Consider the following 17,425-nt stretch of genomic DNA (forward strand, 5'->3'; position numbering starts at 1 on the left):
AGCTACATGCCAGCTCCTATTTAAGTTTTTTGTTGTTGTTGTTTTGGTGGTACTGGGGTCTGGAATTGAGGGCCTCACACTTGCTAGACAGGTGCTCCACCACTTTAGCCACTCTGCCAGCCCTAGTTTTTTTTTTTTTTTTCTTAAAACACTTAGACTTTGACCAACCTATTTTAAATGTACTTTTTTTCTGTAGGAAACCAAGGACATATTTTTTAGAACTAGGTTTATTACTATTACTTTTTTTTTCCAGGAAATTTGTGAAGGAACAAAAACAGGTCCAAGAAGAAATTAGTAGAATGTCTTCAAAAGCAATGCTTAAAGTCCAAGAAGATATTAAAGCTCTGAAACAGCTTTTGTCATTGGCTGCCAGTGGCCTGCAGAGAAACACACTCAATATTGACAAACTGAAAATAGAGACTGCTCAGGTATACTTTCAGACACTTCACTGTAGGATGTTTGGGTGTGCTTTTTTCTGATATGGAAACGGGCTTATTTAATTACAAAGTTTGATATATGATAAGAAAATGAGATAATTCATATAAAGTTGTCCTTGATCTGTTGATAAACTTGATGTGACACCCTTTTTTACTGTGGACTTAGTAGAGTGCTATGCTCTTCCTAGGTGAAGTGATACTATTTTAAGTAAAAACTTTAAAGGTGCTTATGAGTCTTTCAGTTAATTATTGGAGAGTCCTTTGTGATCTTTTAAATAATAATATGTTACTAAAATAGTTATTCTAAACTATTATGTTTAAAAGGAATTGGAAGACTTGTCTGTTCTCGGATTTCCTGGTCTTTTAAAAATTCTATGGTTAAATACGAGTATAGCATTCTATATGTTTCCTTCTTTTTTTTACTTTATTATTAGAGATATACTTTCTAGGGAAAATAGTATGCTTTTAGATGAGAAAATCTGGGCTCTGATTAAACATAACATGAAATTTTAAATTTCATATGTGAAACATGAAAGTATGCAAGTCATTGCAAAATAATGGAAGAGGCAAATTTGAGAGAGAATGAATGCTAGAGTGGGACTTACTGTTAATCTTTTTTGGTTGTATGGGGTTTTGTTTGAACTCAGAGCTTCATGCTTACTTGCTTTGCAGGCTCTACAGCTTGAGCCACTCCTCCACCAGTCCTAATTTTTTTTTTTTTTTAAGAAAAATTTCACTGTTTTGCTTACTGTTTGTTTTACAGTCTTTTTTTTGTTTTTTTTTTTTTTTCTTTCTTCTGCATGGTACTGGGGTTTGAACTCAGGGACTCATGCTTGCTAGGCAGGCTCTTTACTACTTGAGCCCCTCTGCCAGCTCTCATTGTTGCTCTAAAAACTGGATTAATCCATCCATAAATATACATGGAGCACCCATTATATAGCAAACTTATGAATAGCCTTTTAGAGACAAAAAGACAAATGGCGGGAGGGTAAATGAAATAATGAAACATTTAGATAGAGCTTAAAGATAGAAAGAAAAGAGGAAGGAGACAAAGTTTCCTTAAGGAAAAATCATCTAAGCTGAGTTTAGAAAACTTTTTAGGGTATATCAAAGATGTTTGATCTAAGATTACTCTTATTTCCAATATCCAGAAACTAGTTCTCTACCCCCATCTAGTGAGTTACCAGTTTAAAAAAAAATTTGGTTTAGTAGTTAACCAATTTTTTTCTTAAAAAAAAAAAAAGGCACAAAAGGCTCAAGTAGGTGCTTTTGTCATCAGTCTTGATGTTCCTAGGCTGGTAGGAAGAAAAGAGAGTGAATAAAGGCCAGGAATGTGACTTAGGCCTGTTTGAGGATCTGCAAGCAGATTTGCATTGTAGCAGTCTGGGCCTGAAGAGAGTCATCCTTAGGTAGGCAGGCACCAGTCTTGAGTGATCCAGTTCTCGCCAGGACATTTGTATTCTAGTGGCTGGGTAGAAACCTGAGTTCAAGGGTAAAAAGGAAGTGCAAAGAGTTGTAGACTTTTAATAGCTTTGCAGCATGATGGGGAAAAGAGGAAGCTATAAGGAATATAAAGTAAAGGTACTTTTAAGAACAAATAAGGAATGCTGAAATAGAGGTTGAAAAAGCAGTGAAATGGTAAGAATGTGGGATTTGAGGAGGTAAAACAATATTAGTTTTTAAAAACCTGTTGTGTAGAAGATAGAAGTGGCCTGAGGAACACCAGAAGGTAGTAGATGGTTCAGTGTGCAAGCTTTGAAAGAATGGACTGACTATATTCAGTTCTCAGCTTCTAGCCACTCCATTTCTTCATCTGTTAAAAGAGAAACATTACCTCCTTTATAGGGTTATTATTGGGGAGTAGACAAAATAATATAATTAAAACCTTCAACATAGTGCTTAGTATACAGTAAGTGGCCAGGTGTTAATTGTTGCCAACAGTAGTTTATGTTATATCTGTTTGCCTTTTTTTAAATAGTGTTTTCTGCATTTGCATGTTAAAGATTTTTAAATAGAAACAGTGTTTTCACTGTGGATAAATTCATTTTGTGAATTGTACAGAATTCTACCCATAATTCTTCAAATAGACTCGTAATTTGTTATGATTTTTATCATAAAATTTGTTTACAGTACAGTTTAGTTTGTCTTCACTTGAAAGAGATTTTAGCCACTTACTATAATGCAGCTTCATCCATAATCTCTCTTATTTATTTATTTATTTTTTTTGTGGGACCAATGTTTGAACTCAGCACTTCATGCTTACAAAGCAGCAGGCGCTCTACTGATTGAGCCATGTTTCCAGTTCATTTTGCTCTGGTTATTTTGGAGATGGGTTTTCCTTGGCTGGCTCGAACCTCAGTCCTCCTGATCTCAGCCTCCCAAGTAGCTAAGATTACAAGTGTGAGCTACCAGTGCCCAGGGCATCCATAATCTCTTATTAAAGCATGAACCTCTAGCTGGTATTATGTGAAGTCTCAGTCCAGAGATGGTATTTTTACTCTTAACTGGCTTTTTTTTTTTTTTTCTTTTTTAAAAACCTCTGTTATGTTAGGAGTTAAAGAATGCTGAAATAGCTTTAAGAACCCAGAAAACACCGCCTGGACTTCAGCATGAAAATACAGCTCCTGCAGAGTAAGTTCCTGGATATTTAAAAATAAATGTTTCTCATTTTAAGAAAGCAGAACAGAAATAATAACGTAACACTAAGAATTTTTAGTTTACTTTAAAGGGAAGGCTTGATTAATAATAAGCACTTTACATAGATTTTTAAGTTTATTTCTCATAATAACCGTGAGAGGGTAGTTCTTCACCCCTTTACTGAAGGATGAGTGCTGAGACCTGACCTTCAGCCATCTTTGATAAAGATGATAATAGCTCATATGTACCAGGTGCTTAGTGTTTGCTGAGTATTGTGCTCTGCTTTGTCCATGTTTTACCTCATGTTGTTACTCCACTGTAGACATTAAGAGGTGGACGTTCATTGCTGGTCTGTTGCACTCCTGGCCCTGTACTTTTTTTTTTTTCTCTTTTAACTTTTAATTATACTATTTCAGACTTATAGAAAAGTTTCCTATGTACCTTTCAGTCAGATCCCCTGCATATGAACATTTTTAGCCATGTTTGTTTGCTTTTTTGGTTTTTTGGTTTTTTTGGTGATACTGAGGTTTGAACTCAGGGCCTCATACTTGTTTGGCAGGCGCTCTACCACTTGAGCCACTCTGCCAGCCTTTTTTTGTTTTGGGTATTTTCAGAATAGGGTTTCTCTTTGCCTGGGCTGGCTTTGAACGTCCATCCTTCTGATCTCTGCCTCATTATAGATGTAAGCCATAAGTGGCCAGCCTTGTTTTGTTTCTTCATTCTTTCTTTCTATATATGGGTTTTTTCCCCCCGAAATAGCTTATGTTATTTGCAGACATAATGCTTGTTATACTTAAGTACTTTCGTGTGTATTTCTTAAAAATGGGGTAATTGGTTGCATAACAGTACAGTTAACCAAAATCAGGAAATCAACATTGCTCCTGTTTTCTTATTCACATTAGCATGGGAGTTCCTCTAGTATTTTATCCCTTTGTCTTATTCCTCATACTGCAAGCTGAGTTAATTTTGCATAAAGGCATTCACAGTTCCTCATTTCTTTGTAGAAAAATGTTCAGAATCTTTTTATTACCATAAGAACTATTAAGTACTGGATTATAAAGTCTGATTGACAGTTGAGCTTTCTTTTAACTTTTTATTTTAAACTTATTTCAGACTAACAGAAAATTGTAAAGATAGTAGTACAAAATATTTGCTTGTATCTTTTACCTTGCTTTCCCTAATGTTAGCATATTATGTTACTGTAGTATAATTATCAACAATAGGAAACTAACGTTGGTGCAGTATAATTAAATAAACCATATAATTAATGGAATTTTATTGATTTTTCCACTATTGTGCTTTTTAGTTTGACGATCCTATTGGTGGCTCACATTGCATTTATTTGTCATTTCTCCTTAATTTCTTCTTGTCTCATCTCTTCCTGAGTATTTATTTATCTTGAATGACCTTTAATCTTACTTCTAGAGACTATTAAGTTATTTTGTAGAATATCCTTTCATTTGAATTTCTGCCCCATGATTGGAATAAGATACAGTAAGTTACAATGTTAGGGTTTTTACTTTTGTGATAATTACCTGTGAATTATGTCCTCAAAATAATTTAAATGCCCTGTTCAAAAAAGGGTGCGTTTATTTATTTGTTATTTTTAATATAAAGAAACTGTTTTTAAAGTTTTGTTCTGACTTTTTAAATTTTTTTTTATAGCTACTTCAGGATCTTGGTCCAACAATTTGAGGTACAGCTTCAGCAGTACAGACAGCAGATTGAAGAACTAGAAAATCATCTTGCCACTCAAGCAAATAACTCACATATAACCCCTCAAGGTACCATGCTTACTGTGGTATTCTATTTTTGGTAGGAGAGAGATTAAACTGCTGTTATAGAGGAGATGAACAACTACAAGTGCTTGTCTTAAGTCTTCGATTAGTTCTTTATTCCCTGTAAATATAAAACACTTTATGAATTGTTACTTTGTGACAAGGGCAGAAACTCTAAGACTTTCCTCTTCCTCTCCAGATTACTGATGTAGTCGCCCTTCTCTCAGTCCACTGTCTTCTCTAGCCATAGTAGCACTGATAAAGATTTTTTTCTCTTACACTTTATGCCACAATTGGATTTGAGAAATAGAAAAATGAAATGAATGTATTTGTGTTACAATGTAATTTTCTTTTATAGATTTATCAATGGCTATGCAGAAAATTTATCAAACATTTGTAGCGCTAGCTGCACAACTTCAGTCTATTCATGAAAATGTAAAGGTGAGTGTTCATTGCCAGTTAATCTATCTGGATATCTAGATCAGAGTATTCGTTTGGGAATAACTGTGGTTATGCTTATTACAGAATTAGCTCAAATTTACATATATGTGAAGAGACTAGGGACACCTATAATATGTAATAATTCCCAGACACAACCACTGATAAAGTCTACTTTTCAAAAAGGAGTCAAGTGCCCTGTTATTTTAACCTTTCCAACAGTTTGTTAGGAGGAGGAACTTTCCATGCTGACACTCACTTTTCCTCAACATCAGATTGGCCATTACATAGGAAGCCATTGTCTGATTGTGCATTGTTCAGATGTTCTGTTGTTGAACATTCATGTTGTTTCATCTCTTTACCATTATAAATAACACAATAGAAAATAAACATTCTTAAAACCTTTTTGCTCTGATTTAATCTTATGTGTGCTTTAAATGTTTATTGGCCATGCCATTAAAATAAAAACTTGGTTGCAACATTTTTTCTTCAAAGTACAGAGAACTGGAACTCATCTTTATTAAATAATGTAAATGAGACAATTTATCTGAATTTTTGACTCATGTAATGTTAGTTCTTAAATTTTATGTAATTGAAATGTTAAGTTTAACTACACCTTTTCTGACTAATCAGTGTCAATTCTTAGTTCTATATGTAGTCCAGAAAAACTTAAAATTCAAGCAACTGAACCATAGTTTAAATAAATTAGTTGTGTAGAATAGTTCAAGATTACCAATAGTTTCTTGTTTGTCTGATGACTGGTAATAGAATTCTTAAAAGTTAACCATTTAAATTGATCGCTTTTAAAATGGTCACTGTGAACTTTGACCTTGTGCTTTAACTGATTTAAAACTCCAAACGGAATTTTTAAGATAATTTTTTAAAGAAAGAATTTTTATCAGATTTTTTTGACTCTTATTTGTCTATAATAAACATTACTTTAATTTTTAAGAATGGTAAAGATGATTCTAGGTTAATACTCTATATGTATTGTGATCATTTTCTTTTTTTTTTTTTTTTTTTTTTTTTTTGGCAGCACTGGGCTTTGAACTCAGGGCCTCATGCAGGCACTTTACCACTTGAACTACTTCACCAGCCCTGTTTTGTGTTGAGATAGGAACTCATGAACTATTTGCCGGGGCTGGCTTCGAACCACAGTCTTCCTGATCTCTGCCTCCTGAGTAGCTAGGATTATAGGCATGAACCACAAGCACCTGACTTGTTTAATTTTTATTTTGAAATTTTTCGAATAAATGTAGAACACTGTTACAATGAGTGTCCGGGTACCTCTGCCTCACTTTAGCCATCACCAGGAACCCACTGAGCTTGTTTTATCCATTTTCCAGTCTCAGAGTCTTTGTTTCTCTCCCAGATATAAATACATGTTTTTTTCAATGGGCTTTCTCCTGTCTGGTTTAAAAAGCATACGGTTTTTTGGTAACTTGAGACTAAGGTTTGGATAAAACAGCTCCAGATAATAAACTTAACCTGAAAGTTTGATTTATTCTTTCTTTCTTTTTTCTCTTTTTGTTTGGTTATTTGTTGAAATAAGGTCATTTTTTTGTTTCGTTTTTCTTTTTTTGGCAGTACTGAGGTTTAAACTCAAGGTCTCACACTTGCTAGGCAGGGGCTTTACCTATTAAGTCACACTATATCAGCCCCAGAGATAGGGTTTTGCCATGTTGCCCAGGCTAGCCTCAAACTCCTGCCAAAGTATCTCTACTTTTTTAACAAATATATTTCCAAGAACTAAAGAATGTTCTTTGGATCAACTTTGTTATATTTCCATTTATTTTCAGCTTAGTTTAGAGAGCAAATTAAGTCAGTTATTGTGATAACTTCCAGCATTGCTCTTTTGGCTCATGATTGCTTTGGCTCTTCAGGGTCTTTAATGATTCCATATGAATTTTAATATTGATTTTTCTATTTCTGTGGAGAATGTCATTGAGTTTTTGATGGGGAATGCATTGAATCTGTAGATTGCTTTTGGTAGTATAATCATTTTTACATTTCACAATGTCAGTTCTGCTGATACTTGAACACAGGAGGTATTTCCGTCACCTAGAGTCTTAAGTTTCTCTTTCTGTGTTTTATAGTTTTCATTGTAGAGAAGTTTTTCACCTACTTAGTTAACTCCTAAATTTGTTTTTTGTTTTTTCCCTGCCCTGAGGCTATTGTTTTCCTGATATCTTTCTCAGCCTGTTCATTATTCATGTATAGAAAAACTACTGATTTTTGTATATTGATTTTTCCTTTCCTATTTGTATCCTTTTTATTTCTTTCTTTTACCTTACTGCTTTGCCTAAGAATTGAAGCACTAGATTGAATAAAAGTTCAGAGTGGGCACCTTTGTTTCATTTCAGAGGAAATGGTTTCAGTTTTTCTCCATTTAATATGATGTTGGGTGTTGGTGTAAGGTCCATTCTGTTCTATTTCTAGTTTCTTCAAGGCTTTTTATTAAGAAAGGATGTTGAATTTTGTGAACGATCTTTTCTGTATCTATTAATAATCATGTGGTTTTTGTTCTTGACTCTACTTAGGAGCTATATTACTGATTTTTGTGTTTTATCATCCTTGTATCAAAGGAATTGAAACCAATTGATCATGATGTATGATCTTTTTAATGTGTCATTGAATTTGGTTTGCAGGTAATTAATTGAGAATTTTTGCATATATGTTCATCAAGAAAATTGGTCATCAGTTTCTTTTGTGTGTGTGTGTCCTTACCTGGTTTTGGTATCAGGGTAATACTGGCTTCAAAAGAATGAGTTTTATAGCATTCCTTCCCTTTCTATTTTATGGAATAGTTTGTTGTTAGTTCTTTAAAGGTCTGGTAGACATCAGCAGTGAATCCATGCTGTCCTGGGCTATTCTTTTTGGGAAACCACTAATCTCAGTGCTCATTTTAGATTTAAGTCATTTATATTCTTTTGTTTCAATTTGGAAAGTCCTATGCATCTAGTAATTTATCCATTTCTTCTAATTTTTCCAGTGTATTGGAATATAAGTCAAAATATTCTCTAATGATTCTCTGAATTTCACTGGAATTTGTTGTGATTTCCCCTTATTAGTTTGGGTCTTCTCCCTTTTTCTTTTGGTTAGTTTGGTGAGGGCTTTGTCAATCTTGTTTATCTTTTCAGAGAAACAACTCTATTTCATTGATTCTCTATATTATTCTTTTAGTCTACATTTTATTTCTTCCCTGATCCTTATTATTTCTTTCCATTTTTTACTTTCTTGTTTTTTCTGAGAGCTTGAGATGCATCATTAGGTTACTTATTTTGAGAGCTCTTTGATTTTGTTAATGAAGGCATTCATAGCTATAAATTTACTCTTAGACTGCCTTGCCTCTTTCATTTTTATTTGATTCTAAAAATTTTCTAATTTCCCCCCTTATTCTATGACTCAATGATCATTTAAGATGTATTGTATAGTTTCCATGTACTTGTTCTCCAGCTGATGATTTCTAGTTTTATTCCATTGTGCTCTGATAAAAATACAGAAAATTATTTCAGTTTTCTTGTATTTGTTAGGATTTTCTTTGTGTCTTAAGTGTGGTCTGTTTTGGAGTAAATTCCATGGGGTATTCAGAAGGATGTGTAGTTTGTGGCTTTTGGGTTGAATGTTTTATAGATGTCTGCTACTGTATTTTCATTTTGAAGTGTCATTTATTTCTGATGTTTCTTTGTTGACTTTTTGTCACTCATCTAGTGGTGAGAAGTGAAGTCTCCCACTAATATTGTGTTGGGAGATTGTCTCTATGCTTTTTTTTTTTTCCTATAAGCTTATGTTTCTCTTTGCCAGTGAGGTGCATTTCTTATAGGCAAAAAATAGTTTCATTTTTAATATAAGCTGCCACTCTGGTTTATTTTTATTTTATTTTTTTTTTGGTGGTACTGGGGTCTGAACTCAGGGGCTTATATTGGTAGGTATTTACTCTCCCACTTGAGTCACTCTGCCAGCCCTATTTTGCATTTTGTATTTTTGAGAGAATCTCACTTTTTGCTTAGGCTGGCCTACTGGTGTCCAGCAAATCTGTGTCTTTTGGTTGGAGAATTGAGATCATTATCCTTCAGAGTTATTGAAAAGTATGCAGTAATTTCTGTCATTTTGTTTATTATAGTATTTGGTTTTGTTTTTCCTAATTCTCATTTGTTTATGTACTCATCTAATGAGATTGATTCTTCCCCATATTTTCATGTTGCATTTATCTTCCTCTCTGTGTATAAGATTCTTTTAAGTATCTTACGCAGTTTTGGGTTAGTGGTCATGTATCACTTTTCGTTTTGTTTTTCATGGACTGTTTTTATTTCTCCTTCAGTTATGAAGGATAGCTTTACTGGATATAGCAGTCAAGGTTGGTGGTTCTTTCAGGGTTTGGAATACATCATTCTATGCCCTCCTGACTTTTACAGTTTCTATTGAGAAATCTGTTATTTTGATGGGTTTACCTTTATGTAACTTGGTGCTTCTGTCTCACAACTTTCAATATTCTTTTCTTGTCATTTATATACTTAATGTTTCAACTATAATATGCCTGTGAGAGATTCCTTTTAGTCTTGTTTGTTTGGTGTCCTAAACGTCTCCTGTATCTGAATGATCATTTCCTTCTCAACACTTGGGAAGTTTTTATTTTATTGACTATGTTATCTGTGCCTGTAGCTTATCCCTCTTCTTCTACACTCAAGATAGATGTTCTGAGATCTTGTATGTTCCACTTTTACTTTATTATTTTCTCTTCATCTGAATTTTGTAATTCATTTACCTTATCTTCAAGCCCTGATACTCTATTTTCAATATCTTGCCTTCTATTAGCTACAGTTTCAACTGAGTTTTTTATTTGACTTACTGAGCTTTTCATTTTCAGAATTTCAATTTTATTTTTTCTTAATTTATCTTTCTTGAATTTGTCTTGAATTCATGTCTTGCATTGTCTTCCTTATTTCTTTCATTTAGTTGTTTATTTGTATGTTTTTGGAACTCATTCAGTATTTGCTAATGTCCTGATTTCATTGATTCTTCTTATTGTTCTGACGTGTGTGTGTGTGTAGGGGGGCGGTGCTGGGGACTTGTGGATGGTAGGCGAGTGCTCTACTACTGAGCTACATCCTCCAGCCCATTCTTTTGAATTCTTTATCTGAGATTTCATGCTCTTCACTATCATTCTAGTACTTTATTGTGGGATTGTTGACTATTAGATGAGTCATTTTGCCTTGTTTTTTCATGTTTCTTGTGCTTTTGTTTTAAAATTTGTGCAGTTGAAATCACATTTGGATGTTTTAATCACTAGTCTGTCAGTTGAAATATTCTTAATGTTCAAGCTGGACTGGTAGGGTTGATGCACAGTTTTTTTTTTTTTTCACTGCTGGACTGGAAAAGTGTAGCTCAGCAATATCAAAATCACAAACTCAAAAATCAATCCAAATATTTCAATGAAGTAAAAAGCAACTGAAACCACCACTTATACCACAATAAAGTTATATACAAAAGGAACTAGAATTCTAATAGAGTATGCTATGGGGATTGAAATTTATTATAGGTGTAGGAATTTAAAAGTATTAAGAAGAGGATGGGGAATTAAAAAAGATGATGGGAGTGAAGTATATGGGATAAAGGTATTCAAAATAACAGTGTGTGAAAATACAGTTTAATTATTGTGGAGAAAGACAATATAGTCAGGGAATGAAAAAAGGATAAATTAGTAGTAAAGAAAAGAAAAAGTACAAAAATGGAAAAATGAAAGTTAGTACTTCTCCCTTGTTGAGGAAGATTATGTATATTGTCTGGACTCAGTAAGTTCAGCAGGCGTTTTACTCCAGTCTCTGGCCCTCAGCGTTGCATCTGTGATTCTCCTAATGTGTTCACTCCCATTTGTCCTCTGGGCCCAGGATTGCCTGTGATTCCCCCCTCAGTGCAGCCCAAGTAGGGGAGTCAGTAGTCAAAGTTCTGGGCCAGAGACAGTGGCTGAAGGGGGTGGGCCAGGTCCTGTGGAGTAGCAGCAATTCCACTGTGAAGGGCTGGCTGCTCTTGGAGTTGGTAGGCAGCTACCACCCACCCTAGCACTGTCTGTGCTGAAGCTTGCTATCTTCCACCTCACCTGCTACTTGCTCTTTCTTGACTTCTACTGATTCAACATTTACTTCTTCGGATTTGTTCTACTAGTGTTTCATTTGCAGAATGGTGTGCAGGTAGCATTTGCCACATAAGGACACTGAGTGGTGAATACCGGCCCTTTGTCCTAGCCAGTGATTCTGGTGCCAATTGGTCCTGTCCAACCACAGCAAGGTTTGCAGTTTTCTGCCTGTCCCATTGAGCTAGTGTTTCATTTGCAGAGTGGTGTACCGCTAGCTACTGCCACACAGATACACTAGTGTAGTGGCCTAAGAATGGAGTGGATCAGTTCTAGCTCAAGGTTACCCACTCTAGGGCTACTATGGACTGTTCCTGAGCAAGCAGTTTTCCTTTGTTTTGTTTGTTTGTTTGTTTTTAATAATTGGTACTAGGTATGAATTCAGGGCTCCACCACACTTGCTAGGACTTTATTTCTTTTATAGATCTAAAAGTTGGATATTTCTTGATTTTCTTTGCCAATATCTTTCAGTACATTACCCTATCTTCCTGCCTTTTTATTCTTTTCTTTCTCTCTTTTTTTTTTTTTTTTTCCTCCATACCAGGATTTGAACCTCATGTTTGGTAGGCATCTGCTGTACTGCTTGAGCCATACCCCCAGGACGCTTTTAGGTTTTTTTTTAAGAGTAGGGTCTCAAACCCACAGTCTTTCTACCTCCTCCTCCTGCCTGGCTGGGATTACAGGCATGCACCACCATGCCCAATCTTCCCCTCCCTTTCTAGATTGCCTACTTTTCTTTTTAGCCACATTCGTGAGGTTTTATTTCAGACTTGTAAGGACACAGACATGTGCTGGGTATCTGTAATCCAGCATCTTGGAACTTTGCAGTAGCTTTTAAGTACTACAAGTAACAGTAAGATTTCTTAGTGTTGTTTCTACCTGTTGTATTCAAAGAGCCTAGTGGTTACTTACTTCTGTTAAGAAAAACGTCTCTTTAAAAATGGTATACAACATCTGTAATTAGACTGAATCTTTAATGGAAGTGTTTAATAGCCAATGTGAAATAGAATCATTCCTATTAATAGCTTTAGTCAAGGAATATGTTGCATTGGATAACTTGGTAATTTTCCTTACTCTTGATTTGTTTCCTTTTGTGGTGCTAGAGATTTAACACTAGGTCTCAGCCCATGCTAATAGTGAGGAGGGGTTGGGTAATAGTGCTGATAAAATAGAGGCCCTGTTGTACTTTCCAGCCTCTGTTTGCAGTGTAACATCTTAGTTTAGCATGTGTAACCCAAACTTTAAAAAATGTATTTAACAAGTATCTGTTTAGTGCTGGTTTTCAATTTAAAGGTTATAAAAAGGTTGGACATTTAAGAGAAAAATTTCATGAATGATAATATTCAATATTATTTTGCTTTCCTAAAAGTTTATTTGACTCATTTCAACTAGTCTTATAAAACCAGAATATTTTAGGTGGCATACTGTAAAGATGGATAAAAAAATAGCAGAATGTTTAAAGAAGTGATGGAACTCACAAACTCAGTACTGCTCATATCAACATATATTAGTAGTATTCTAAAGTGGGCGCTCTACCACTTGAGCCACTCCACCAGTCCTTTAGTAGCACTCTAGTTTCAATTTACTTGGTATGTGTAATATGGGCAATGTCTTTGGTAACTAATTTTGTAGTTCTGTTCATTTACATGTTATCATCATGGAACTTGATTAGGCTTCCTCCCCCCCCCTCCCCGCCAATTTCTTTAGGTGCTTAAAGAACAGTACCTTGGCTACAGAAAAATGTTCTTGGGAGATGCTGTAGATGTGTTTGAAGCCAGGAGAGCAGAAGCTAAGAAGTGGCAGAACGCACCCAGAGTCACCACTGGACCAACCCCTTTCAGCACCATGCCAAATGCAGCAGCCGTTGCCATGGCTGCAACACTTACACAGCAGCAACAGCCTGCTACAGGTCTGAATGCATTCAAGTTATAGCTTCTTACTGTTCAAATGCAGAATATTTATGTGCATTTTTATTAAAAGTCTTCCTTTTGTGTGAGCACTGAAGAAATTTCTATGAGTAGCTGTTCCAGTACAATCTAAAAATTGTAATGGACATTATAAACATACCTGACAAAAAATGCAGGGTAGTCTTAGCAATAATTATACATCAGATATTGAATATTGTGAATTTACTTAATGTTTGCTGTATTGCTATAAATGCCCTTTAGAAAATGGTGTTTCACTACTGAATTACAGTTAACATTAGATTATAAAATTGTGATTGTATCATTTATTGTTTTAAAGTCAGAGATATCCATACATTGCATTTTTTCATATATGATACCGATAGATGGTGCATTCTCGTTTTCCTCGTACATGATTGCATAGTACCCATGTTGAGGATGTAGTTTGTTTTTATTGACTAAAATGTGCTGAAGATCAGTAGCTTTGTTTGTATGTACTTTGGTAACAATTCAGGCCCTCAACCAAATTTTGAAGAATATACATGCTAGCATGATTTATACCTTTTCAAAATGAACAGCTCACTAGCAAGATCAGGAAGAAGATGTTTTGAGATGTGAATTGCATACTGTGTGGGCAGATGAAAATAATTGGTGAGATACTTTCATCCTTTGTTTAGTTCCACTTCTATTTAGAGAAACTTGTTTTTGTGTGTGGTGTGGTTCTGCAGTGTATCATTTGGTCTTTTAGAAGTTAATTGTCTTCTTATTCTTAGAGTCCCTTTTATCAAGTTTGAAGTTTGACATAGGAAATACAGTCTTAATGAATATTGATTTTTTTCTATTGATCACTTGTAAGTTTTTGAGTGAGGCTTATTCTGTAGCATCGGTTTTTGTGAGAAGTCCATATAATTCAGTAGCAAATTACAACGCAAAAAAACCAAAAAAGACTTTTAAAACTATGAGTTTAGGTTTTATTCAGGCTGCCTATACTAGAGAAGCATTCTCTGGTCGCTCTTGGCAGTTTCCATCAATTGTTCTTCCTGTTTGGAGCATTGCTGTGCCGTCAGTGAAGGGTTGTTGGATTTACTCTATATCCTCCACATGTCGTGGCTGGACTCATGTGACCAGTGGCTCACATAAGGAATATCTAGAAGCTGGCTGTCTAGCTTTACTGGAATGTAGGATTACACTCTCATGCTTTTTTTTTTTTTTCCCCCTGTGAATAACGCAGGACAGTTTACTGAGACAGAGGAGTAGCAAAGAGTAGAGCTCCCGGAGCTAGGAAAGATCCCGAGAAAGGAAAAAGTTGTTATAAAGTTGGTTGCTTTGAAGAATCAGTCTGATAACTATGATTGTCAGTTCTCCTCAAGCCAACTGTAGTCACAGTTACTCTTCATCCCAAAGCAGACCAGATAAGCATGGGGTTTTGGTTAGCTGTTTATTAAAATATAATTGATTTGTAATACTTGAGAAAAGTCAGTTGTTTAAACTGTTATACCATAAATGAAGATACTATGGTAAATAAACTTGATGCAAAGTCACTTGTCAGCTTTTAACTTTCTTATGTAGACTGTCTCATCTTGATAAGGTTGTAGGTTTTCACTCATACATTTTTTGCTAATGGACATGAAGTTGTATGTTCATTCTGTTAAACATAGTGCCGACCATGTGCTAGGTTTGGGGGATATGAAGGAGACTATAGGTGTGATCTGTGTTCTGTGTGGTTTTAGAGAATGTTTGTGTAATTTGGAATAGTCATCCTAAGGAGCCTTTTGTTTATATCTTTAATTTTGTTAGTGACTTTTGCCAGGAGAAATGTACTTTTTTAGTGTGCTTTCAAGTTTGAAGTCTGCATAAGGGCTTTCTGATCAGATGGCAGGAAATGAACATTATCAGCCTGAACAGTCTTACAATGTTTTCACTTTCAATTGTATGAAATTTTAAGACTGAGAAGTTAAACAGTGGTGATAACAATTTTGCATTATGCCTCTCTTTTGCATGTTGTTTCCCTAAAAGTCTCCCCGCCATAGTCCATCCCTTTTCATGCCTTCCCATTCAAAATGGTAGTTATTTTAGTCATTAGTCTTGTCACCATGTCTGTGAGGTTTATAAGCTCTGTTAGATGTGAGTATAGCCCTATTAGTAATCCCACTATGTATTGCATTTTGTTATGTATCCAGGGGGTTAATCCTTCAGCCCTATAACTTTCATGAAGTCTTTATGTGCCAATAACAAATGTTAAGCCATCTAGATGAAGCTAAGTAAGCTCGCACACTGTTTTTATTTTTCACTGTTCACCTGTATGAGATTTAAGCTATCAGTGTATTGGGGTTTATTTGTATAGAGATTCTTGATTCCATTAAGGTAAGTAGGAGCATAGAGTAATAGGTTTTCTTAGACTGTTGTCTTTTGAAGGATGCACTTCAATGGCATTGATCCTTTTGGTGGGGGTGGGGGTTGAATTGAAGGTTGAGCCCAAGACCTCATACATGCTAAGTACATACTCTACCACTGAAGTACACTCTGAGCCCCAATTCTTTCTTAGTGGGAGAAAATATTTACATATCTGCACGCGTGCGCACGCACACACACACACACATACACAATAGGGCTTAGGCATGTGTGATCTCTGGCTGTTTGTTTTGAAGGCTGAAGCAAGAACTGATGAAAGCCAGCTGTTTATATTGAGATAGGCATCCATACATAGGTAACATTCCATTAGCAGATTTTGCCTATGCTGTCTGCAAGTACTCCTCAAGCCTCCTGAAAAACTCAAGACATTTACATCAGGCTTCTCAGTATAATTTTTAATTAGGATAGCTAATTTGAAGTTGTGTACTAGGGTTAAATTTTGCTGTTGTGTTTTGACACGTTTAAAAGTTCCTGATGTTTACATAATAAGCTTTTTTCTTATGTGACTTAGCTGCTTTTTTTAAGGACAGAGCTGAGACATTTGTGAAGAATTCTTACTTTCTAGCATTAGTGAAGGCTTGGACATTTAAAGTATAGTGTTAAATAGGAAAATTTAAGTAGTTCAATTTTAGTTTCTTGTGGTTTTGTGATTTTGTTGTATTTAATAACCAAAGGTACATTCCCCCATTAAGTCAGTAAGAGTAAAATATTTCAGAACAGGGAAAAGGCATTTTTGTTTTTTTGAAGAAAAATTATTATTTTAAAAGATGTCTTAGGAATTAATCATATTAATTATGTTAGGCATTTTTAGTGATCATGGAAAATTATAAGAATTTTAGCACTTTAGTCCTTTTCCTGTGAATGCAGTTTTATATTTAAGAAAGTAGAATTTGTTCTGGCAAATATGAATGTCAGTGCTAAACCTGATTTTGTTGTGTGTGAATATATTATATGGTAACTTTGGTAAAATGTTACTCTACGTGAAAATTTCACTTTAAGCAATCATTGACATATCTTACTATTAGTTTTGATCTTATTTGTGGAACTAAGAGCCTTTCATTGAATGACTTTTGAGATTTCAAAGCAGACTTGGACTGTTTACATAACCTTTGCCTAAAGGATTTAGATTCTGCTTTCCAATAGTGAAACTAATACATATGGTGACCAGAGTATAATATATGCTAATACTTTGGCATGGAAGATATTTATCATGAGTTTTTACTATTTAAAAATGTTATACATTTGCCTACTAGTTTTTATAAATGATGTTGCCTTCAGAATTTGTGTGAAGGAACAAAACTCAAAATATGTATTTGTTGTGCAATGGAAAGTGTTGTCATTGTTGGATACAAGTTCTTGATATTCTTAACAAAATGATTAGAGAAACTGTTCTGTTGCTCCTAAAACCTGACCCACACACAACAAAAAGCATGCTGTTTGGGTAACACTCCACGACTTGTAAAGCTGAGGGCTGTGGTGTGCATTATTCTTTAGGGTCTTCCACCAGCAGTGCCTCCTTTTAACATGTGACACTGAGGTCTCAATGTAAAAGAAACTGGACGTGTGTTTTCTACGTGTTACTTTTGTTAGAAATAAGAAAATAATGCGCTTAGTTTCTTTTTGCCATAGTAACATTTTACAAAAGAGCTGCTAGGCAGGTGTTTATTCTGACATTAATCTCAAATTGAT

At 34.8% G+C, this 17,425-nt stretch overlaps 1 protein-coding gene across 2 annotated transcripts in view; it reads left to right on the forward strand.

Moving 5' to 3' along the window:
• Nup58 (nucleoporin 58) overlaps positions 1 to 17,425 on the forward strand; it is a 47,280-nt gene that overhangs the window by 15,538 nt on the left and 14,317 nt on the right. For both annotated transcript variants that reach the window (XM_074043749.1, XM_020178151.2), the window contains exons 8-12: positions 254 to 428; positions 2,989 to 3,068; positions 4,740 to 4,858; positions 5,211 to 5,293; positions 13,128 to 13,329. In XM_074043749.1, coding sequence (XP_073899850.1) covers positions 254 to 428; positions 2,989 to 3,068; positions 4,740 to 4,858; positions 5,211 to 5,293; positions 13,128 to 13,329 — 659 coding nt within the window. The remainder of the gene's footprint in view (positions 1 to 253; positions 429 to 2,988; positions 3,069 to 4,739; positions 4,859 to 5,210; positions 5,294 to 13,127; positions 13,330 to 17,425) is intronic.

Source organism: Castor canadensis, chromosome 10, assembly GCF_047511655.1.
Source record: "Castor canadensis chromosome 10, mCasCan1.hap1v2, whole genome shotgun sequence".
NCBI lineage: Eukaryota > Metazoa > Chordata > Mammalia > Rodentia > Castoridae > Castor > Castor canadensis.